This window comes from Mustelus asterias, chromosome 1 (assembly GCF_964213995.1).
Source record: "Mustelus asterias chromosome 1, sMusAst1.hap1.1, whole genome shotgun sequence".
In the NCBI taxonomy this organism is placed as follows: Eukaryota; Metazoa; Chordata; class Chondrichthyes; order Carcharhiniformes; family Triakidae; genus Mustelus; species Mustelus asterias.
Genome location: NC_135801.1, coordinates 145680647 through 145706612, shown reverse-complemented (window position 1 = coordinate 145706612; position 25966 = coordinate 145680647). Strand labels below are relative to the sequence as shown.

The 25966-nt window shown below is 40.1% G+C and overlaps 1 protein-coding gene across 1 annotated transcript in view; it reads left to right on the top strand.

Annotated features, from left to right (window-relative positions):
* fech (ferrochelatase) overlaps positions 1 to 21723 on the top strand; it is a 65457-nt gene extending 43734 nt beyond the window's left edge. Inside the window, exons 7-11 of the mRNA XM_078219922.1 lie at positions 720 to 818; positions 2224 to 2331; positions 8243 to 8407; positions 11017 to 11076; positions 15874 to 21723. Of these exons, the coding sequence (XP_078076048.1) occupies positions 720 to 818; positions 2224 to 2331; positions 8243 to 8407; positions 11017 to 11076; positions 15874 to 16008 (567 nt within the window). The 3' untranslated portion in view covers positions 16009 to 21723. The remainder of the gene's footprint in view (positions 1 to 719; positions 819 to 2223; positions 2332 to 8242; positions 8408 to 11016; positions 11077 to 15873) is intronic.
* The last annotated feature ends 4243 nt before the right edge of the window (positions 21724 to 25966 follow it).

The window sequence follows — 25966 nt, the reverse complement described above, 5'->3', positions numbered from 1 at the left end:
TTCCTGCTCTTGGTGTGCATGTAGAGGCCAAGAGGCCAACAGCGGACACAATGAGACATTATTCTGTAAATTGAGTTTGTGTCTCTGTATGCCCTGTTTGCGAGCAGATCTCCACTCCACCTGATGAAGGGGCAGCGCTCCGAAAGCTAGTGGCATTTGCTACCAAATAAACCTGTTGGACTTTAACCTGGTGTTGTTAAACTTCTTCTTACTGTGTTTACCGCAGTCCAACGCCAGCATCTCCACATCTTGTATATTGTTCCCTGACACAAGCAAATCTCAGAAGCTGGTTATTGTAATACACATGTCTGGGACCTTTAAATTTTTTGAGTTTTTATTTTTCTGTCTTTTAAGTGACAGCCTTGCAAAGTGTCTTTTTCTAGTGCTGCATCCTGGTTAACAGGAGGAAATGCGAAACATGAGATTATATTCCACCTTGTCCGTTCCATCAGAAACTTAACATTGTATTGTGCTTTTGAAGTGGTGTACCTTGGCCTGCATAATAGAGCTGCTAATGTTGTCGTCAGTCACTGACAAGCTGTCTAAATGATTACATCTAATTACTTTGTAGGATTACTTGCCTTTGAAAATAAAATACTTTGGATGATCTCAGAATCTAGGAATATTTTATAATATATGATTTTTAATTAGAAGTGGATTAGTTGATGATTGCATTTATATTCAAGCATTCTAGGTTAAAGATTTCATTTATCGTGCAGTGTTTTGCAGATCATATACGGCAGGAACTTGATCGATTTCCACCTGAGAAAAGCAATGATGTAGTCATTTTGTTCTCTGCTCATTCACTGCCGATGTCTGTAAGTGCCTCAGAGCAATCTTGTATTTGAAAGTATAAAAATGACTAGAAGCGCAGTGGTCTTCCATTCTAGATGGAATTGGAGGAGCCTTCGAAACACAAGCTGCATCTTTAGCCTCTCAGTTGTTCTCCTAACAAAACAAAGTTCAGAAAAGTTATGATACAAGAATGTAATTTGTTATTTAACAAAACAAAGGAAAATGGATCCTGAGTTTTTGCACCTCTTGCTGCCAGGTATTTTATTCCACTTTGGAATTTGTGCTTGAGTTCATTATTTTGCCTCCAGATCCTTGTTATTGTTAGATGATGTTTGAACATAGATTTAACCTTCTAGTAATGTTGACCATCTCAGACTTTACTTTTCTTGGTACCCATGTTATAATACTGATCAAAGCCGAGCAGAGAGCAAAGACTGGGTCAAGATCTGGAGTCCAGATGTGGCAATGCCCGCAAAAGGGAAAGAAGATCTTGCATTTATGTGATGCTTTCTCATAATTAGGCCATCCCATGTAAAAGTGCATCACAGCCAATTAGTTACTTTTGAAGTAATTTGTTATGTAGTGAAATGTGACCTCTAGGTTTCCATATAAAGACCTCACAAACATCAAAGGGATATTTAACTGTTCTGGTTGTTTGGTTGAGGGATAAATATTGGTCAGGATACCAGGGATCAAGTTCTTCTGGATCCTTGCTACGTTGGAAGAGGTTTGAACATGGATTTAATCTTTTCGAAATGTCGACCTTCTCAGATTTTTTCAAGGCTTTGGAGAAACGTTTGGCCTTCTTGACAAAACCAAACATGTTTGCCAACTTTAAATCCTAATCCATTCATATTCTATCTGGAATTGATGTAAAATTTTACACAAAGGGAAATAATTGTGTATATTATTTCTACTGTAACTGTGAGGATGGACGCAAGTTTCATTTGGGCTGAGATCAAATATTGATTTTTGGATAATTGAATTGGCAGGAGAGAAAATACTTTCGTAATTTGTCCTTTGGCAGTGTGAGATTTATGGGTCTTCACCATGGATATTTTTTGTTTAAAGTTTTTAGACGTTAAGTCTGCATTAGTTGTCTTGTATGCAATCTTATTATAAAGATTGTTTCTCTGTCATGTGTAGAAAATAAATATGCCTGTTATGAAGGGGGAAAAAAGATGCTGTGAATAGAATTTGACATTCTATATTTTGAAAGGTTGGAATATGCAGTGAACAACTGGAAGAAAGTGAATGGAAAATTTGTGAAGCCCATTAGAGCATGCTGACTGTTAATTAGGGATTTTAAAAATTTAATTCAGATTTGCATGTTGCTGACAAATGTAGCATTTATTGTACATCCTGTATTTTAAAGACCTATACAGTCCATTATTGCACTTCTTAAATTTACCATTGTTTGTACTTAAGGTTGTGAATCGAGGTGATCCCTATCCTCAGGAAGTGGGAGCAACTGTCCAGCGAGTCATGGAAACACTGAATTTCAGTAACCCATACAGACTGGTCTGGCAGTCTAAGGTAACTTGCACTAGTTTGTACAATTATTTATCTTTTTACAGAAAGTTACATAACTAATGTGCTCTGCATTCAAACAGATTGTGACTGAACTGTACCTCAATCCAAAATAAAAACAAAATACTGCCGGTGCTGGAATCTAAAACAAAAACAGAAAATGCTGGAACACCTCAGCAGCTCTGACGGCATCTGTGGAGAGAGAATAGAGCCAACATTTTGAGTCTGGATAACTCTTCGTTAGAGCTCCGACGAAGGGTCATCCAGACTCAAAATTTTGACTTTAATCTCTCTTCACAGATGCTGTCAGACCTGCTGAGATTTTCCAGCATTTTCTGTTTTTGTACCTCAATTCTGTTTAACTGTCTTTGTTTCATATCCCTTAATATGCTGGTTTTGCATTGTGCCAGATATTTCTTTGAATACCTCCCCGTTTGTGTGTTACCCAAAAATAATTCAGCCAGTTTACTGTGGTCAATTTATTTCTAACTTCTACACAGCAAGTAATGTTCGCACCACAGTAGTGCCAGGAAATGGCTGTCTTCAGCAAGAGACAATCTAACCATAGCATTCAATGGTATTACCATAATTTAATTCTCCACTGTTAATATCCTGGGGGGTACCATTGACGAGAAATTTAACTGGGCTAGCCATACCAATACTGTGGCTATAAGAACAAGTCAAAGGCTACAAATCCTCCAGTGAGTAACTGACCTCTTGACTCCCCAAAGCCTGTCCACAATCTAAAAGACACAAGTCAGGAGTGTGATGGAATACTCTCCACTTGCCTGGATGGATGCAGCTCCAATATCACTCAAGAAGCTTGACACCTTCCGGGACAAAGCAGCCTGTTTGATTGACACTCCATCACAAACATTCACTCCCTCCACTACTGAAGAACAATAGCAACTGTGTATACCATCTACAAGATGCACTGCAAGAACTCAGCAAAATTCCTTAGACAGCACCCTCTTAACCCATGACCACTACCGTCTAGAAGGACAAGAGCAGCAGATTTAAAAATAATAATTCAGGGGATGTGGGCTTTGCTGGTAAACCAATGTTCACGGCCATCCCTAATTTCCCTTGAGAAGGTGATGGCAGGCTGTCTTCTTGAACTGTTGCAGTTTGTGTGGTATTGGTACATCCAGAGTGGTATTAGGGAGGGAGTTTTAGGATTTTGACCAGGGACAGTCAAGGAATGGCGGCATATTTCCAAGTCAGGATGGTGAAAAGCTCGGATGGGAGCTTCCAGGTGGTGGTGTTCCCATGTGCCTGCTGGAAGGTTAAAAACCTTTTTGTAAGAAAACCAAGTAAAATGCCATTTGAGGCAATTAAAATAGTAGGGACATTGCATCAATAGATCTTGTTGGAATCCAACTGAATGCCTATGATATCATTCTAGAGGATAGACTTATCGGGAACCCGAGATCTTACGAAGGGCGGCACAGTGGTTAGCACTGCTGTCTCTCAGTGCCAGGGGCCTGGGTTCGATTCCAGTTTGGGTCGCTGTCAGTGTAGAGTCTGCACGTTCTTCCTGTGTCTACGTGAGTTTCCTCTGGGTGCACCAGTTTCCTCCCACAGTCCAAAATCTGCTGCCCAGAGAATGTGGTGTATTTAGACTTTCAGAAGGCTTTCGACAAGGTCTACTGTGTAAAGTTAAAGCACATGGGATTGCAGGTAATGTGTTGAGGTGAATAGAAAGCTGGCTAGCAGATGGGAAGCAAAGAGTTGGCATAAATGGGTCTCTTTCTGATTGGCAGTCAGTGACTAGTGGGGTTCTGCAGGGATCTGTGCTAGGACCCCAATTGTTCACATCATATGTAAATGATTTGGAAGAGGGAACTGAATGTATTATCTCCAAATTTGCAGATGATACAAAATTGGGTGGGAGGGTGAGCTGTGAGGAGGATGCAGAGGTACATCAGCGTGATTTGGACAAGCTGTGTGTGTGTGCACATGTGCATGGCAGATGCAGTATAATGTGGATAAATGTGAGGTTATCTACTTTGGTAGCAATAATAGGAAGACAGATTATTACTTGAATGGGTGTAAATTAAGAAAGGTGGATACTCAACGAGACCTTGGAGTCCATGTGCATCAGTCACTGAAAGTAAGCGTGCAGGTACAGCAGGCAGTAAAAAAGGCAAATGGTATGTTGGCTTTCATAGCGAGAGGATTTGCATATAGGAATAGGGATTCTTTGCTGCAATTGTACAGGGTGTTGGCCACACCTGGAGTATTGTGTGCAGTTTTGGTGTCCTTATTTGAGCAAGGATATCCTTGCTATAGAGGGAGTACAGTGAAGGTTTACCAGGCTGATTCCTGGGATGGCTGATCTATGAAGTGAGATTAAATCAGTTAGGATTATATGTCGGTTACGATGATATTCACTAGAGTTTAGAAGAGTGAGAGGGGATCTCATAGAAGCTTTTAAAATTTTAAGAGTTAGCTGGGAAGATTCAGAAAGAATGTTCCCAATGGTGGGGGAGTCCAGAACTAGGGATCATACTTTGAGGAGAAGGGGTCAACCTTTTAGAACTGAGGTGAGGAGAAATTTCTTCACCCAGAGGGTGGTGAATGTGTGGAATTCACTCCCAAAGAATGTAGTTGAGGCCAAAACATGTGATTTCAAGAAGAAATTAGATATAGCTCCTGGGGCTAAAGGGAGCAAGGGATATGAAAGGAAGGGGGCATCCGGATGTTGAATTCAATGATCAGCCATGATCAAAATGAATGGCAGAGCGGGCTGAATAAGAACAAAGAACAGTACAGCACAGGAAACAGGCCCTTCGACCCTCCAAGCCTGTGCCGCTCCTTGGTCCAACTAGACCAATCGTTTGTATCCCTCCATTCCCAGGCTGCTCATGTGACTATCCAGGTAAGACTTAAACGATGTCAGCGTGCCTGCCTCCACCACCCTACTTGGCAGCGCATTCCAGGCCCCCACCACCCTCTGTGTAAAAAAAGTCCCTCTGATATCTGAGTTATACCTCGCCCCTCTCACCTTGAGCTCGTGACCCCTCGTAATCGTCACCTCCGACCTGGGAAAAAGCTTCCCACTGTTCACCCTATCTATACCCTTCATAATCTTGTACACCTCTATTAGATCTCCCCTCCTTCTCCGTCTTTCCAAGGAGAACAACCCCAGTCTACCCAATCTCTCCTCATAGCTAAGACCCTCCATACCAGGCAACATCCTGGTAAACCTTCTCTGCACTCTCTCTAACGCCTCCACGTCCTTCTGGTAGTGCGGCGACCAGAACTGGACGCAGTACTCCAAATGTGGCCTAACCAGCGTTCTATACAGCTGCATCATCAGACTCCAGCTTTTATACTCTATACCCCGTCCTATAAAGGCAAGCATACCATATGCCTTCTTCACCACCTTCTCCACCTGTGTTGCCACCTTCAAGGATTTGTGGACTTGCACACCTAGGTCCCTCTGTGTTTCTATACTCCTGATGACTCTGCCATTTATTGTATAACTCCTCCCTACATTATTTCTTCCAAAATGCATCACTTCGCATTTATCCGGATTAAACTCCATCTGCCACCTCTCCGCCCAATTTTCCAGCCTATCTATATCCTGCTGTATTGCCCGACAATGCTCTTCGCTATCCAAGTCCAGCCATCTTCGTGTCATCCGCAAACTTGCTGATTACACCAGTTACACCTTCTTCCAAATCATTTATATATATCACAAATAGCAGAGGTCCCAGTACAGAGCCCTGCGGAACACCACTGGTCACAGACCTCCAGCCGGAAAAAGACCCTTCGACCACTACCCTCTGTCTCCTATGGCCAAGCCAGTTCTCCTTGTATCCCATGAGCCTTAACCTTCTTAACCAACCTGCCATGTGGGACTTTGTCAAATGCCTTACTGAAATCCATATAGACGACATCCACGGCCCGCCCTTCAACCGTTTTTGTCACTTCCTCAAAAAGCTCCATCAAATTTGTAAGGCACGACCTCCCTCTTACAAAACCATGCTGTCTGTCACTAGTGAGATTGTTCCGTTCTAAATGCACATACATCCTGTCTCTAAGAATCCTCTCCAACAACTTCCCCACCACGGACGTCAAGCTCACCGGCCTATAATTTCCTGGGTTATCCCTGCTACCCTTCTTAAACAACGGGACCACATTCGCTATCCTCCAATCCTCAGGGACCTCACCCGTGTCCAAAGAAGCGACAAAGATTTCCGTCAGAGGCCCAGCAATTTCATCTCTCGTCTCCCTGAGCAGTCGAGGATAGATGCCATCAGGCCCTGGGGCTTTGTCAGTTTTAATGTTCCCTAAAAAACCTAACACTTCCTCTCTTGTAATGGAGATTTTCTCTAACGGGTCAACACCTCCCTCCGAGACACTCCCGGTTAACACGCCCCTCTCCTTCGTGAAGACCGATGCAAAGTATTCATTTAGGATCTCCCCTATTCCCTTGGGTTCTAAGCATAATTCCCCTCCTTTGTCCCTGAGAGGTCCGATTTTCTCCCTGACAACTCTTTTGTTCCTAACGTATGAATAGAATGCCTTAGGATTCTCCTTAATCCTGCCTGCCAAGAACATCTCGTGACCTCTTTTTGCCCTTCTAACTCCCTGTTTGAGTTCTTTCCTACTCTCTCTGTATTCCTCCAGAGCTCCATCTGTTTTCTGTTGCCTGGACTTAACGTACACCTCCCTTTTCATTTTAATCAGATCCTCAAATTCCCTGGTTATCCACGGCTCTCGAATCCTACCTTTCCTATCTTTCCTTTTTACAGGCACATGCCTTTCCTGCAGCCTTATCAATAGTTCCTTAAAAGACTCCCACATGCCAGACGCGGACTTACCCTCGAACATCCTCTCCCAATCAACATCCACCAATTCCTGCCTAATCCGGCTATAGTCAGCCTTCCCCCAATTTAGCACCCTGCCCGTAGGACAGCACTCATCCTTGTCCATTACTATCCTAAAGTTAACAGAGTTGTGGTCACTATTTGCCACATGTTCCCCTACCGAAACGTTGACGACCTGACCGGGCTCATTTCCCAGAACTAGGTCCAGTATAGCCCCCTCTCTAGTCGGGCTATCTACATACTGTTCCAAAGAACCTTCCAGTACGCATTTTACAAATTCCTCCCCGTCCGGACCCCCAGCTCTAAGCACTTTCCAGTCTGTGCCAGGGAAATTAAAGTCCCCCACTACAACAACCCTATTTTTTCTGCACCTATCCAGAATCTCCTGACATATCCTTTCCTCCACTTCCCGTGGGCTGTTGGGTGGTCTGTAGTACACCCCCAGCATAGTGAATGGTCAACTCCTGCTTCTAGTTTCTATGTTTCCATGAAAGACGTGATGGTTAGGTGCATTGGTTATGCTAAATTCAACCTCGGTGTACCCGAACAGGTGCCGGTGTGTGGCGACTAGGGATTTTCACGGTAACTTCATTGCAGTGTTAATGCAAGCCTACTTGTGACACTAATAAATAAACAAATAGATAAAATATAGGAGTTCCTCTTTGCTATGTACTTTTGGTACCTATCCAATTCAAACTATTTTTGTTTTGCCTTTTCCCAGTTGGAAATAATTCTTAGTTGACCATGTTGTGTTTGAATTTAATTACAAAAGTGATAAAATATAGGTTCTGTAGAGTAGCCGTTAAGGTTGTGATGGGAAATTGTTAGAATGTAGTGTAGAGTGGTATTTCATTTTGAGGTGACATGACATGGAATGCTGACATCAAGTGACACCTACTGGCATTTGACATTCACTGCAACTGTTGAAGATCATTTGGTTCATTTATCTGTATCTGATGGCATCATTTAGTTTACTGTCATAAACACTGCAACAGTGTAAATAACCTGAACTGATCACATTGAAGATGATGAGAGAGTACTTTCATTAATGCCGTCTGTGACATTTTTCTTTCATACAGGTTGGTCCTATGCCCTGGCTTGGCCCTTCAACGGATGATACCATCAAAGGATTGTGTGAGAGAGGCAACAAAAACTTACTATTGGTCCCTATTGCTTTCACCAGTGACCATATTGAAACACTGCATGAACTTGATATAGAATATGCACAAATCTTAGCCAATGAGGTAGGTTGCAACGCTGTTTGTGATGGATGATCTTTCTGATGGGAAGTTCCTAATCTAATTGGTTGAGGAAGTTGGACATATTTTTGTTTGCAGAGGAAAGGGTTGGGATGATATAGTAGGCAAATCCTGTACTGTTGTAGATGGAATTTCTGTGAAGAACGTGGGTGTTTACAAGTGCAAGTCTCAGTAATAACTTATTTTCATTATAATACGCTTACTTGAATGTATTCTTAGTCCCTGGTGCATGAACTTGTTGCAAATTACATTTGTGCATAATTGAGACATGGTAAGGGAATGCCATTAGTTTTCTTGACCACCTTTGCAGTTGTCTAATGATTTTTTTCTTTCATCCTAAAAGTACACTACATCCTCTGGATAATTATCTTGTTTATAACAATTGGCTGCACCAAATCTAAATCATTCTTCCACCCACCTAATATTTTGCAGCCTTTAGTAATCTTAATTTACAAGTCTCCTTAGCCTGATGACCTGCATCCTAGGGTCTTAAAGGAAGTGGATGCGTTGGTTGTAATTTCCAAAGTTCCCTAGATTTTGGGAAGGTTCCAGCAGATTGGAAAACCACATGTTACACAACTACTCAAGAAACTTCAGGGACAGAGCAGGAAACTGTAGGCCAATTAGTCTTCCATCTGTCATTGGGAAAATGCTGGAATCCATCATTGAGGCAGGAGCAGTATATGTACCAAATCAAACAGACTATCAAACAGTCAGCATGGTTTTGAGAAAGGGACATTGTGTTTGACAAGTTTGGTAGCGTTCTTTGAGGATATAAAAGCAGAGTGTGTAAGAAGGAATCAACAGATGTTGTATATTTGGATTTCCATTTGATGAAGCACCACATAAAAGATTACTGCACAGGTTAAGAGTCCTTTCATGTTAGGGATGATGTATTAAAATGTATATGAAATTGGCTGGCTAACAGGAGGTAGACTGTCTGGGTAAATGGGTCATTTTCAGGCTGGCAAACTGAGACTAGTGGAGCACCACAGGGTCACAGCAGTGGTCTCAACTATTTGCCATCTATATTAATGACTTGGATAAAGGGACTGACTTATGCTAAATGTGCTGATCGGACAAAGATTGGTAGGAAAGCAAGTTGTGAGGAGGATATAAAGAGTTTGCAAAGGAATGTAGAGAGGTTTAGTGAGTGGACAAAAATTTGGCAGATTGAGCATAATATGGGAAAATGTGAGGTTGTGCACTTTGGCAGGAGTAATATAAAAGCAGAATATTATTCAAATGGAGTGAGAATGTAGACTGTGGTGTAGAGATCTGGGTGTCCTTTTTATATGAATCAAACAATTAACATGCAAGTACAGTAAATATTTACCAAGACAAATGAAGTGCTGACCTTGCAAAGGAGATGGACTATTAAAGTAAGAGAAACTTTGCTCTAACTGTACTGGGCATTGGTGATACCACACCAATGGTGGTGGTCTCCTGATTTTAAGAGAGGATATACTTGCCTTGGAAGTAGTTCAGAGAAGATTCACTAGACTGATCCCTGTGATGAAGGAGTTGTCTTATGAGGAAAGGTCGAGACAGTTGGGCCTATGTGAATTGGAATTTACAAGAATGAAACATAAGATTGTGAGTGCACTTAAGAGGATTGATGCTAAAAGATATTTCCCCTCTTGGGAGATTCTAAATCTGGATCTAAAATCTTAAATCTAAATTTTAAAAAAAAAGTCCTCCCTCCCTTTCAGCCCCCGGGCTTTAAGACAAACATGATGAGGAAGAATTTCTTTTCTCAGAGGATTGTTAGCCTTTGGAATTCACTGCCCCAGAAAGTAGTGACGGCTGGGTCATTGAATATACTCAGAATTTTTTGATTGACATCATACGCCATTTGCCTGATTTTGTGCCCACTCACTTAACCTATCTGTGTCCTTTTGTAGCTTCCTTACATCCTCTTCACAAGTTACTTTCCATTTAGCAGCCACACCTTCAGTCCCTTCATCCAAGTCATTTACATAAATTATAAAAAGTTGAGGCCCCAGTATTGCTATAACATCTTTAAAATAGTTTCTAACATTTTCTCCATGACAGATGTTGGGCTTACTGGTCTAGTTTCTTGCTTTCTGTCTCCTTCCCTTTTTGAATAATCTGGTGAATGACTCTTTTGCTCATTAAGATGAATAATATTAATAATTAAATACTTCTTTCAAAAAATAATCTCTTCAGTGTCTCTGGACAATCTCCTGTCACTTAACGCAGCTGCAGTGTTAAACCTCCTGTTAATGTGCCTCATCATTATACCCTAAACTGAAAGACATGCCTTGCTATATACGTGTAAATTTTATTAAAGCCTGTGAGTGAGATTGTCAATGAGTATTATCTTAGGGGCACTTTTATGCTATGGGCTTTTGGATTGAGTCTGAACAAATGCATTTCATGTAAAAATCAGGAAACCTGCAGAAAGAAAATATTTAATCAGTCTGAGCAAGATTTCACCCAGTGGCATAAAGGCAGTGTGCTGAGCTATTGCTCACTTAGACCACTAAAAATGAGGTGTGTGTAGAATTGGAACTAAATGTCTTGTTGAAATATGTTTCAAAGTAACTAACTTTTTTGCTTTCCCATTTCAGTGTGGTGTTGAAAATATTAGGCGCGCAGAGTCACTAAATGGAAATCAACTTTTTATAAAGGTGATGTATTTTTATTTTATATAATTTTCTAAAGTCAACTTACATTGACCCTAGTGTGATTATTTTTGTGAAAGGAACGCTTTCAGATTATAGGTTCATTGGTAGTTTAAAAGGGAAAATAAAGGAGTTGTTTTATTCATTAATGGGATGTGGGCATTTATTGCCCATCTGCGGTTGTCCTTGAGAAGATGGTTATGAACTATCTTCTTGAACTGCTGTAGTTCACATGGTAGGTACACCCACAGTGCTGTTGGGAAGGAAGTTCCAAGACTTTTCCCAGTGACTTAAAACAGCTAATCATTTTGTCAATTCCAGTGCAGCACAGAATTTGATAATTGCCTGAGCTACAAAGTGGCTAACACTGGCAGGATGCTAATAATAAATCTTTGGATATTAACCATACTGCATCACTGGATATCAATATTACTACAGTTTGAAATTAGTGGGTTTTTTGCGATGGTGTTTTCTTGAAAACTGTATAACATAAGGATGTTAGTTAATCCTAAATCACTTTTACTGTACTGTTTTTACACTTCACTAAGAGGCCCTCTAAAATTTCATTGATTTTGATGCGTTTTTGTACCCATTCTCACACCACATAATGTTTATGATTGAATAAAGGCCTAATGGACAGTCATTAAATTGGCTTCAACGAAAAACTGGAGTCAATTTGCAATCAATTCAGTTCAGTCTCTGATATATGTCCATCTATAATTTGTAAAATAAATCCATTTGGTGTGTGTGGTGTGTGTCAAACTCCCACAAATAGCTATGTGATAATGATAGTGATGTTGATTGAGGGATAAGTATTGACCAGCACATCGCAAATAATTCTATAGTGCCTGGGTTTAACATCTCATCCGAAAGATAGCACCTCTAACATTGCAACGCCCCCTTAATGCTGTACTGGAGTACCCATCATGATTTTTGCGCTTAAGCCATACAGGAACCGACTGTGCTACTAACCAAGCCACAACTGACGTGCCAATAAAGTTAAGATCTTACTGGATGTTATATCTCACTGTGTGCAAAAGCTGTGCAGCGTAATAGCACTTTCATTCTCCACTAAAATGCAGAAGTAAAATGGAAACCGAGGATTCGGAATCTAGAGAACTATGCCATTGTACTGTATCATGATTAATATATTGCATAGAAGCATAGAAACTAGAAGCAGGAGTAGGCTATTCAGCCCTTCGAGCCTGCTCCGTCATTTATTTTGATCATGGCAGATCATCGAATTGAATACCCTGATCCTCCCTTGATCCCTTTAGCCACAAGAGCTGTATCTAATTTCTTCTTGAAATCAGACGTTTTGGCCTCAACTACATTCTGTGGTAGTGAATTCCACACATTCACGACTTTCTGGGTGAAGAAATTTCTCATCACCTCAGTTCTAAAAGGTTACCCCTTATCCTCAAACTATGACCCCTAGTTCTGGACTCCCCCACCATTGGGAACATTCTTTCTGAATCTACCCTGTCTAACCCTGTTAGAATTTTATAAGTTTCTATGAGATCCCCTTCCACTCTTCTAAACTCCAATTAATATCATTTTAACTGACATAGTCTTTCCTCATATGACAGACCTTCCATCCCAGGAATCAGCCTGGTAAACCTTTTGCTTTATCCCCCTATAACAAGGACACCCTTCCTCAATTAAGGGCACCAAAACTGCACACAATACTCCCAGGTGTGGCCTCACCAACGTCCCATACAATTGCAGCAAAACATCCCTATTCCTATACTCAAACCCTCTCACTATAAAGCCCAATATACCATTTGCCTTCTTTACTTCCTGCTGTACCTGCACACTTACTTTCAGCGACTGATGCACGAGGACTCCAAGGTTTCGTTGAGTATCCACCTCTGTCAATTTACAGCTAATCAAGTAATCTGTCTTCCTATTATTGCTACCAAAGCAGATAACCTCACATTTATCCACATTATACTGCATCTGCCATGCAGATGTCTACACACAGCCTGTCCAAATCACGCTGAAGCATCTCTGCATCCTCCTCGCAGCTCACCCTCCCACCCAACTATGTATCATCTGCTAATTTGGAGATAATGCATTCAGTTCCCTCTTCCAAATCATTAATATATAATGTGAACATTTGGGGTCCTAGCACAGATCCCTGTGGAACCCCACTAGCCACTGACTGCCAATCCGAAAAAGATCCAATTATGCCAACTCTTTGCTTCCTATCCGCTAACCAACTTTCTATCCACCTCAAGACATTACCTGTAATCTCATGTGCTTCAACTTTTTTTTGTTAAATGAGACCTTGTCAAAAGCCTTCTCAAAGTCTAAATAAATCACATCCACTGGTTCTCCTTGGTCAACGCTACTAGTTACATTCTCAAAGAATTCCAATGGATTCATCAAAAATGATTTCCCTTTTGTAAATCCATGCTGACTATTCTGATGATACCACTGCCTTCCAAATGCCAAATTATGAAATCCTTGATTATAAACTCTGGCAACTTCCCCAGTACCAACTTAAGGCTCATGGGTGTTATAGTTCCCTGTTTTCCCTCTACCTCCCTTTTTGAATAGCGGGCTTACATTAACTACCCTCCAATCTGTAGGAACCAGTCCAGAGTCCAAAGAATTTTTGGAAAATGCACCAATGGATCTGCTATTTCCAGGGCCACTTCCTTGAGTACTCTGGGATGAAGCTTATCAGGACCTGGAGATTTATCCACCTTCAATCCCATCAATTTCCCCAAAACCATTTCTCTACTAAAACTGATTTCCTTCAGCTCCTCACTAGAACATGTTTTTCTCAACACTTCTGGTACATTAGTCATCTCTTCCTTTTGTGAAGACTGAAACAAAGTACAAACTTAATTCCTAAGTCATTTCTTTATTCCCCAGCATGAATTCTCCCATTTCTGACATTTTTGTCAATCTTTTTCTCTTCACAGCCAGTTTTTATGTTCCCCGCTAGCTTACTTTCATACTCTATTTTTCCCTTCTTAATCAATCCCTTGGGGTTCTTTTGCTGAATTTTAAACAGCTCCCAATCCTCAGGCCTATTGCTTTTTCTTGCCATTTGTATACTTCTTTAAATCTGACACCATCTCTAATTTCCCTTGTAAGTCATGGTTTGGCCACAATTCCCTTACCACTGTTGCATCAAACAGGAATGGACAACTTCTGGAGTTCACCTATTTGTTCTTTAAATGCCTGCCATTGCCTGTCCACTGTCCTTCCTTTCAGTAATATTTCCCGGTCCATCGTAGCCAATTCATGCCTCATACCATCATAGTTACCTTTTATTGAGATTCAGTACCCTGGTCTCAGAATCAAATACATCATTATCCACCTTGACACAGAATTCTACCATATTATGTTCACTCGTCCCCAAGGGTTCTCTCACAAATAGATTGCCAACTAATCCTTTCTCATTGCACAACACGCTGATTTCCTGTCTAATGCTTTTCCCAAAATTACCACTACAGTTTTGTGGTCTGTATCCCACCCCCACTAATGTTTTTTGCCCTTTGTTTCTTAACTCGACCCATACAGATTCCACATCATTTATGCTAATATCTTTCCTCATTATTGTATCAATATCACCTTTAATCAACAATGCAACTCCACCACCTTTTCCTTTCAATATATTGCAGTATCTCTGAAATGGATAAACTTATGTGCTGTATGTTACTTCTATCTCCAGCATCTCTTCGTGTGTAGATGGAGGGGATGGTGGTTAAAAAATAATTCAAATTCAGCAATCCGAGATCCAGTAGAAATTTTGGGTCTTTTGTATACAGAATAGCTTTTGAAAAAAATAGACATACTTGCACTTTGCATTTTTATTTTGTGATTTCTCCTGAAGCCATAATGGGAGTTTGTTCTACACATATCGTCAGCTCTCTGCGTCAGCTAAATTGGCATCTGTAATTATAAGGCTGAATAGTGAGTGTTAGGTCACTTGCTCATGCAATGCTCCAGCTGAGCTCAGTCATCTCACTGGGCAATGTGTTTGCATGTAGCTTTTGGCATTTTTGCCTAGAACACAACAGTGGCTGTTCTTCAAAAGTATTTCATTGGCTATAAAGTGTTTTGGGGCATTAAGGTTGTGAAAATATAATGTAAATTCAAGGAGGTTTTTTTTCTTTCCGGCAGATATATTTGGTTGTCAAAGAGTGATATTTTTCTTCTTAATTCAAGAATGTTGATCGGAGATCATGAGGTTGAGATCAGTTGAAGCATCAGTGTCTATGGTTACCTGGCCCAGTGCAGAGCATTATCAGGCCAGAGATCTTCTGGGTCACTATGACTCCATATCATAGCTGAACATTTTGTTTGAAGGCTTGGGTATAGTTCCTTAACTCATAGTTGCCATAAAATCCCAGTTGATTTGTTAATGCCAATTAAAGGGAGCCTACCATGTTCATAGTGCAAACAACTCTGGTCTAACATTGTGTTTCAGTATTGGAAAAAAAAAATTGAATGGATCTATGACATTTTACTAAGACAAGATTGGAGCAGTGTTAGCCCAGTTGACCCTCATGGGTCCTTTCCCCAATTTTGGGGTCTGGTGTCCTGACTGGGAGAGATGTCCTACAAACCAATGAAGTGTGACACTATGGCCATGCTAAATGGGACAGATTAAGGGTTTATCTAGCAGCCTAAAACTGGGATCATCAGCAGTAAATTGTATACCCCCACCATATATGGCCTGACATGTAGTTACTGGTAGTAAATGTGTTCTTATGTACTGATACTAATGGTTCTCGGAATAAAAATGCTCATTTGTCTCATTAATTACCATTTTTTATTTTCTAGGCTCTGGCAGATTTGGTAAATACTCATCTAAAATCAGCAGAAACGTCTTCCAGACAGTTGCGTTTACGTTGTCCACTCTGTGTTAATCCAATATGTGGAGAAACCAAGGCATTTTTTGCTAAACAGAATCTCTGAAATGGCACTTGTCCAGAAATTTTCTGCCCTTCAGAAAATGGTTGATCAGTGGTCACCTTGGTTCTTTGCTTGTTTTCTGCTGTGATATCTGAAATAGCATCTATGTTGAGTTTCAATCTCAATCTAAATATTGTTCTCACTTCTGAAGCTGCATCCTTTATTCCAGTGATGGTTAGACTTTTGAAGAAATTATGGATAAATTAGCCTGCACTATTCTCAAAGCGTTGTGCATGGATAAGGAAGCTTAATTTCCACTAGTTCCTTAGCATATTTTTCTTATTTGATTCCATCGTTTTTCTTTTGAGGGCTAAAGAGTTAAATCTTTGAACATGGTTCACATGTATATTGGTAGAGATTATCCTGCTCATCCTTGACCATGTTCATCATTAGACTTGAACTCCCTTTAGAAGGTTCACTTTGGTGATCAATTGTCAGGCATTCTGGCTACATGACTGGCCCAACTCAGCGTGACTAAGTAAGGTGTGGATGCTTGGCATGCCAGCTCGAGTGAACACCTTGCACAACCTCACCTTGTAGAGATTGTTGTTTTAAGAAATCTATATTTATGGACAAAAACTCTAAATCATATACCTTGTATTCCCCAAGATATGGGCAGCAAGGTGGCACAGTGGTTAGCACTGCTGCCTCACAGCTCTAGGGACCCGGGTTCAAATCCAGCCTTGGGTGACTGTGTGGAGTTTGCACATTCTCCATGGATTTCCTCCCACAGTCCAAAATGTGTGGGTTATGTGGATTGGCCATGGTAAATTGCCCCTTAGCGTCCCAACATGTGTAGATTAGATGGATTAGCCATGGGAAATGTGTGGGGTTATGGGCTAGGGCAGGGGAGTGGGCGTGGGTAAGATGCTCTGTCAGAGAGTTGGTGCTGACTCAATAGGCCAAATGGCCTCTTCTGCACTGTGGGGATTCTATGAATGTTGACATTAACTCGCATTTCTGACTTCATCCATTTGAGTCCATTGACTTGAGGCAAAGTGAGAAACATTGGCTATTGAAAAAATATTCTCAACAATATAAAATGGAAACTGCTAACAATCAGAAATCTAATACTAATATCAGGCTTTAAAACTGAGTGGATCAAAAAGTATACCCCACCTCCAATCGCCTGACCAAACTGGCCCGTTAACATCCTTTCTGGGGGCTGGAGTGAAAAAGAGAGTCTCCAGACCAAGCTACTGAGAAACCTATGTGTTAAATGACTGTTTACCTAATAAAGAGTGCGCACACTTTCTCTGTGACACAAAGTGCAGAGATTAAGTCTGGGTTGGCAGAGCCAAGGCTTGGAGACCTCCAGCAGACAACAGAGTTTCTTGCTCGGAGCTTACCGGCTCATACAGTAGCCTGCCAGTACAGAACAGTTTGCCCAGTTGGGATCATCCTAATTCATCCAATTTCTCTCTTCATTTGCCTTATGGATTTTATGAAAATCTCTTTCCAGGAAAGGGCAAGTTTTAATGTCTATACCTGCGGATTACTTTTCTGTAATTGATCATCCATTTGAGGGTAGTCTGTTCTCAGTGTGATGTGCAGTATGTTATTTTGCCTGCACAGAAACAAAATGGATAGTATTCTATGTATAATATGAAATGGTGAGGAGCAAAATTGATGCCTTCACTGGCCTTGCACCTTGGCCTATATTTTGTGAAATTCAGCCCTTTTTTTTATATGTTATACTTTGATCCGTTTTGTTTATGAAACAGTGCCTCATGTTGCTATGGAATATAAAGGGAACAAATAAAATGGTATTGGGTTTGTAAAATGGATAGCGGAGCAGAATCGTTCAGACTGCAAAGCAGTTACTGAGATTGCAGTATGAGCTAAGAAATATATTTTCATGCACTGGATGTACTTCATTAAGATTTCGCGCTACAGAGCAACTCAGTAAAAAAGGAAATGCATCATTGCACACATTAATGAATTTGGGTATTGTCTGCTGAATAATTTCAAATATACAATAAGCTGGACTGGTTTAACTCTCCTTCTAGGCTTGTTTTCCTCACCCATGTATTTTACATCACTTTTAACCATCAATTTACACATCTGGAAAGGTGTTGTATTTGCCCATCAGTAGCAGATATGATTGATTGGCAGCAGTAAGTTATCCTGTTCTTTCCTATCAACTTTACCTAAAGACTGAGAAGCTACATAAGTAAGTGGGAATGTGAAGTTGTCTCAAACTTATAACTTTGGAATGGCATGTGTTGAGATTGAGCAAATGACCATTGGATGTGGCATTTAAGAATATTATATCTTTTCCATAATTTTAAACAAAGTTAATCATAGAATCCCACACAGCTCTTTGAAATCTGTCCAATTAGTCACATTCCCCTGCTTTGCCTCTACCATTTTTTTTCAGTTCAATTATTTATCCAATTTCCTTTTGAAAATTTGGTGTTCAATCTGCTTCCACCTCTCTTTTAGACTGAATTCTAGACCATAAACTGAATTTAAAAAAAATCTCATCTGTCCTTTTTGCCAGTGACCTTAAATCAGCTTCAGGCATGTCTGCAGGGGAAATGGTTATTACGTATTTACCGTGTCAAACCCTTCATAATTTTGAACACTTCTACTAAATGTACTCCTAACTTTCTCTGCTCTTGGAGAACAATCCCAGCTGGTGTGGTTTCTCCTTTGTAATTAAGGTTTTTCATCCCTGGTACCATTCTAGGAAATTTCTGCACCCTTTCCAAAACCTTAACACCTTTCCAAAAGTGTAGGGTCCAGAACTGGACACAATATTGCAGCTGAGGCCTAACTAATGAATTATGAAAGTTTAGCAGGATAGCTTTGCTTTCGTATTCTATACCTCCATTTATAAAGCCCAGGGTCCAGTTTGCTTTAGTAGCCTTATCAACTTGTGCCACGTTTTAAAGATTTATGTATGTGAATCCCCAGGTCTCTATTCCTAGATCTCTTTGAAAATTGTACACATTTTTATTTCTCCTTAATCTTCCAATATTGAATCATTTCATATTTCCATCAAATTTCATCTGTCATGCAACATTTACCGTAATTTTTCTTTTATTGTACATGGTCAATTTAGAAGTATGTCAGCCTTTAAAATTTTTCACACAAGGCAGTAACTTAAAGGGCCTGATTTGATCTCATCCTGGGGGATAATTGAATTGCTGCGCACCTTGCTTTATTCCCAGCTATCGTTGCATTTTGCCAGTCTATCCAGGACCTCTTGACGCTTGTACTGTCGTTTTGACTGTTTACTGTTTTGAGTTTTCTATTATCTGCAAACTTTGAAATTATACCGTGTCTACCAAAGTCCAAGTCATTACTACATATTGGAAAGAGCAGTGATCTCATTTCTGACTTTTTGGGGTTTCACGACCCTTCATTTCCTTTCTTTCTCTCGGCCAGTTTCATATTCTCAACGCCAATTTAATCCCTTGGGCTTCATTTTTGCTTGTGAATCTATTATGTGGCACCTGTATCAAAAAACTTTAAGAAGCTCATTATACACATCAACCACATTACCCTCATTAAATCACTCCATTTCTTCATCACATAGAGTCCCATATGTTGCAAATAATTCTTACCTTGCTTGTTTATTCAGTTCCGATGACAACATTAAGTGCATTTTCTGATTTTAAAAGAAATAGATTTCAAGAGAAAAAGAAAATTAATTCTAATTTTCTAAAACGAATATCAGGTGCTTTTTTCTGAATGTTCTTCCTTAAGCACCAGTTTGTGTTGATGAATTCTTTTTCTAGTCAAAGCTTTTAACAATTTTTGGCACCAAACGTTTGTATATTTTATCTGAAGAGAAATGCTAATTGTTAAAATTATAAACCATATTCCAGTTGAATAGAAGAATGTTTGATGTTCTGTATTGATTGAATGATGTCGATGCAATTTCCTGCTCTTTGAAATTCATGTAACAGGTCTACCATAAAAGATCCTTTCTGCTTTTGCAAAATCTGAACTGAATACTCTAAATAATTTACTAAGTGCAATTTATAAGCTATTTTCACTTATTGCTATGAACAGAAAAACACTTTGGCTTAATTTCAGTGTTTAGAAACAAACACTAGTTCAGATGTGGAAAGATGTGGTCGGTGCAGGCTTGGAGAACCGAAGGGCCTGTTCCTGTGCTGTAATTTTCTTTGTTTTTTGTTCAAAACTACTTGAAAGGAACATATTGAGATTCGGGTTCACTCATGTCAGTGATAGCGCTGAATTAAATTGGGAGAATCTTTGGGGTGATAAAAGCTTTGTATACTACTGTACTTATATTACCTTTAATGTAGCATGCCAGTTCTTTCTGTGAATTGGTCAAAGTGAGTGAATATTTTGACCTAAACTCTGTTAATTATAGAGCTCAATGAAGGTTATTTGAACAGAAAAAGACCTTTTCTGTGTTTTAAGTTCTTGTGCTTCCATATAATTTTTTTTTTGTTGGAACTTTGCACTGTTCCTCACTGGCACTCTTCCTCTCAAAATCCAGTTCCCGCCACTCTGCTAATTTTGCCTACTGTTACAGCACTGAATCGCGCACAGTTTAATGCTTATTATAAGTTTGTCATTGTTTTTATTTATAAACCCATAAAGGTAAAGTCGCCATAGTTCCAGGTGACCATAGACTGCTCTCCTCCTTTTGAGGTAGAGAGCTGACTGGTGATGATTTAACCTGAGGATCACCACACCTATGACAAGGGGCAAGGTTGAGAAGGCACACCTTCATGAATAGCCTTAGCTGATACGGGGATTGAACCCATGCTGTTGGCATTGCTTTGCATCACAAACCAGTCCTCCAGCCAACTGAGCTAACTGTAATCTTGTAAACAGTTGTTAAAAATAACTTAATATAACAGATATCATTTGATCCACTTTGCCATCATTGATTGAATGTATTCAATGTTTCTATAGATATAGCTCTTTGAGCTAAAGGGATCGAAGGATGTGGGGGGTAAGGGGGAATCAGGATATTGAATCCGATGATCAAAAAGAATGGCGGAGTAAGTTTGAAGGGCCGGATGGCCTGCCCCTGCTTCTAGTTTTTGTTTCTATATTTATAAATGAGGAATACCCTTAGTTTTAAATCATCTGTTTTGCTCAAGTAACACTGGGGGGAAAAAAAAACACCAGAATTTACAGAGGTAAGGGAAACCATATAAAATAAAAATGTAGAATCTTATGAACAATGACAATTTATCAGTTGCCAGATAATGATCCAGTTGGCTTAGATGATCAAATGGCATTCTGAGATTATTGCTTTGGAACTCTTCATAAAGAATAAACACCTTGTATTTCATTTAATTTTCATGACCATGATTATCCATTATATGGCAGTTACTGGACCGTAACTATATAGAAATAATAGACACATCAAAGTTTGTGTGCTGTGTTGCCAGAAATGATCTATGACCTAAACATACACATCCGTAAATTTCTGATAAGTCTTTTTCGCTGATGGTGATCATTTATGTGAAGTTTGAAATTGAAAATGAAAAGAAACAAAATGGAGAAAAGACCCTGGTTTTAACATGAAGTGATGAAAACAATTCTTTGTACTGTGTTTTATCTGAAGCACTTGTTTTTAATGAGACTGGCGTACTTGCCTGTATGCAAGCGCATTGAATTATGTAATGTAGTAAGTAAACCACCATTTTAATTTTTTTTGAGTTTGTGGAAAGAATGTGAGCTATCTATTAAATAAAATATATCTATACTTTGCCAAAACAATTCATTCCAGAACATCTTTGTGATACATTATTACATACATACAAGTTAGGAATTATGTATTTAATGGAAAAGTTTTAAAATAATCCCAGCTACAATGTTGAATTGTCAGCTTGCCTCAGTTTGTAACCATTTTACTTCTCAGTCATTGCTGGAAGTTCAAATCATCTTACAGGGCAACAGTACAGTAATGAGGATAACAAATCTGACAGACTAAGACTTCTGCCTTAGATGGATGTAAAAGGGGGAGGAGATGGCCTAGTGGTATAATCACTAGATTATTAATCCAGAAATCCAGCTAATGCTCTGGGGACCCAAATTCGAATCCCACCACAGTAGTTGGTGGAATTTGAATTGAATAAAAAATATCTGGAATTAAGTATCAACTGACAACCATGAAACCATTGTCGATTGTCAGAAAAACCCATCTGGTTCACTGGTGCGGGGGTCTTTCCAGAGACTAGGTGTCACCAAAAACCTGAGCAAATACAAAGACGAAGCCAGTGTCCCAGTGAAGGATGTTTTTTTTTTGACCAACGATCAAAGGGAGAGATTAGCACTGGGCAGTCCAAAGCCTTATTACAAGAGAAGGCCTTGAGCATTCTAATACCACTGTGAGGTTACAATACATCTGTCAAAACAATTATACATTTCTCAAGTTTGCTTCTCCTGCCTCTCCATTAGTTATGAACCCATCATTATTAATGCAAATCAATCACTGTCAGCAATTGTCATATACATACAATTGCATTCTACCCTCTGACATCATGGGATTTCATTGGTCCGTAGAATCTGGATGCTGCTTACCCCTGCAGTTTAGCAACCCCAGATGCTTAGCTACAAAGGTCAAAGTTACAGTTCCCACCAATTCTTATTCACGTCAATGGCTGAACCAGACAGCTAAAATTCTCATGTCTGAAAAGAACTATCTTATCTGGACACCTGAACAGCCCTATTCATAAAGTGGCTTAGGGAACCTTACTGTTTGTAACTTTTGCTGATAAAACTATGCACATTCTGTGGTTTAATTGTTCAAAGAATGTGGTTCTATCTGCTAAGGCTTCATCCCATCATTCCTTGCAGCAGTCTGCCTTTAGCTAAAGTGTACATTTACTTTTAAAAATATAGCGAATACCAAAATACATGTTTAAATCAGAAATACTTGTTCAAATCTAATACTTATTTAAATCTCTTACTGTGTTCATACTGTTTTCATGTAGGCAGTTCCCCTCTTCGACGTGAGTCTGACCTGAGGTCATTTCACTTATTGCTAGTAATTTATTAGTGTCTTAAATCCTGGATTATTTGAAATGTCTCTAACCAATGGATTTCTCCAACATTCACCAATGTCCTTTCAGGAAGGAAATCTGTTACCCTCGCCTGGTCTGGCCTACATGTGACTCCAGAGCCACAGCAATGTGGTTGACTCTCAACTGCCTTCCAAGGGCAATAAATGCTGGCCAGCCAGCGAGGCTCCATAGCCCATGAATAAAACAAAATGCTAGGGCAGAATTTGAAAAGAAGGGTAATTCTCAAGGGTCTTCTCGCTGATATTTATCCAGGATGCACTACAGTGGCTACTTCAACTACTTGAACAGCACCTCCCACCCCTGGAATCACTTCTCACTAGGCCTAAAGTTGAGCAGCACTCATGCAGACAAGTAAAATTTATGCCATTATACTCCTGCCTTGCTCCTTGTAGTTGGCAGAGAGGATTTGGAAGGTGAACCACTTACTGCAGAATACCAAGCCTCTGACCTGTAGTAGTCATGACATTTGTGGCAGATTCAATTCAATTTTTAGTTAGTTGTTGATCCCAGGATGTTGATGAGGGTTTCGCTGATGATTGAATGGCATAGGGAGTTGGTAGGGCTCTCTTGTTGGTGATGGTCATTGCCTGACCATTGTGTGGTGCAAATGTTACTTGCGATTTAAAAACCTGGATTATGTTAATGTATGCACATCCAATGTGACCCGTGAAATTGTGATGTCTTGTGCAGCACAATACATGAATTCTCCACCCCAACTGAATGTGGTGAATATACACTCTTTAGGGGAAAGCATTGAAGAAAATGAAGAAAGAAAGATCTGCACATTCCAGTATATGAATCTTTAAATGTTCATGAGTGATGTTATGAATGGATAGCAAGAACCAATAGGGTGTTGGAGTATGTTTATAAGACAATTGACCATTAGACACATCTTTGTGCAAGATTTTGGTCAAACCTCAGAACACTGTCCCATTTTTGGTCTCCTCATTTGGTTAATGGTAATCTCATGGCTTTGAGAAGGATGCTGAGGAGGACCAATGGATCAATTTTACTTTTCAAGCTTCTTGGACATCAGAAAGGGTTAAAAGAGCTGGAACTCTAAAGAACTGGAGATTTTATTATGTGAGTTGATTGAAGTTCACAAGATGCTCAAGGGAAAAGATTATGTGTGTATTTATTCTAATTCTGGGAACCAGAGATCATAATTTTAAATTGAATAAAGCCAGATCTAGGTGAGATGTTAGCAAGTGCTGCTTTTTTTTCTGGAGAAAAGGGAACTTGTGGAACAGGCTGCCAACTCGAGCAGTCAATGCTGGTTCACTGATTTCTTTTGAATGAGGCTGAACTGGTTGCTAGTTGGGGTGGGGATCACTTTGTACGAAGGGTAGGTATTGCATAGAATTCTCAGAGCTGGTGTGATCGGGATTAGTTTCGGTCCAACAAGAGAGGAATTTCTCAGTGATGTTAGAAATTGTGAACATTTTTGTACCTTCACGAATAATTGGCCACACATTACCAGTTTAAAGAGTACCTAATTCTTCACATGTTGTAGATGCATTCCTTGGTCTTTTGGTCCTCTAGTTTTTTTCACTCATTCAAGGGATATGGGCTTCACAAGCTGGACCAGCATTCATTGTCCATCACTAATTGCACTTGAGTGGGTGATGATGAGCTGCCTTCTTGAACAACTGCAATCCCTGTGGTGTAGGTACACCCACAGCGCTGTTGGGGAGGGAATTATAAAGGGAATTTGACCCAGTGACTGAAAGAACGGTGATATATTTCCATTGTTGATGACCCCTTCCATCACTTTAATGATTTGAAAGTAGATTGATAGGGCAGTAATTTGCTGAGGTGAATTTGTTTTGCTTTTTGTGTACAGAACATTCCTGGGCAATTTTCCACATTGCTGGGTCAATGCCAGTGTTATAGCTGAACTGGAAGAGCTTGGCTGGGAGCCCCACAAGTTCTGGAGCAGAAGTCTTCAGCACTATTGCTGGAATATTGCCAGGACTCATAGTCTTTGCAATATCCAGTGCCTCCAACCATTTAATGAAAACGGAGAGTGAATTGAATTGGCTGAAATCTAACATCTGTGATGCTGGGAACCTCTGGAGGAAACCAAGATGGATCATCCACTCGGCACTTCTGGCTGATTCTAGAAATGCTTCAGGCCTCATTTTTTGCACAGATATGCTGGCTCCTCCATCATTGATGATTGGGATATTTGTGAAGCCTTCTATTCCAATGAGTTGTATAATTGTCCACCACTATTCATGGCTGGGTGTGGCAGACTGCAGAGCTTTGAAGTTATCCATTGGTTGTGGAATCATTTAGCTCAGTTTATTGCTTTTTGCTTATGGTGTTTAGCATTCAGGTGTTGTAGCTTCACCAGGTTGACTCCTTATTTTTGGATATGCCTGGTGTTCTTGGCATGCACTCCTGGAATCTTAAATGAACGAGGTTTGAGAGTGGGGGATATGCTGGGCCATGAGGTTACAGATTGTGGTTGGGTACAATTCTGCTGATGGTCCACAGTGTCTCAGATCACCTGTATTGAGTTTCTAGATGTTTTTGAAGTCTATCCCAGTTAGCACAGTGATAGTGCCACATAACACGATGGAGGGTATCCTTTATCTGATGATGGGACTGAGTCTCCACAAGGACTGTGTGATGGTCAGTTCTGCTAGTAGTGTCATGGACAGATGCATCTGTGGCAAACTGGTTGGTGAGGATGAGTTCAAGTATTTATTTCCTCTTGTTGGTTCCCTCACCACTTGCCACAAGGGGCACTGCAGGAATTCACCAAGGTTCCTTAGGCAGCACCTTCCAAACCAATGACCATACCATCTAGAAGGATAAGAGCAGCAGATAGCAGGGAACACCACCACCTGGAAGTTTCCCCCCCACCATGTCATTCATCATCCTGACTTAGAAATATATCGCCCCTCCTTCACTGTCGTTGGGTCAAAATC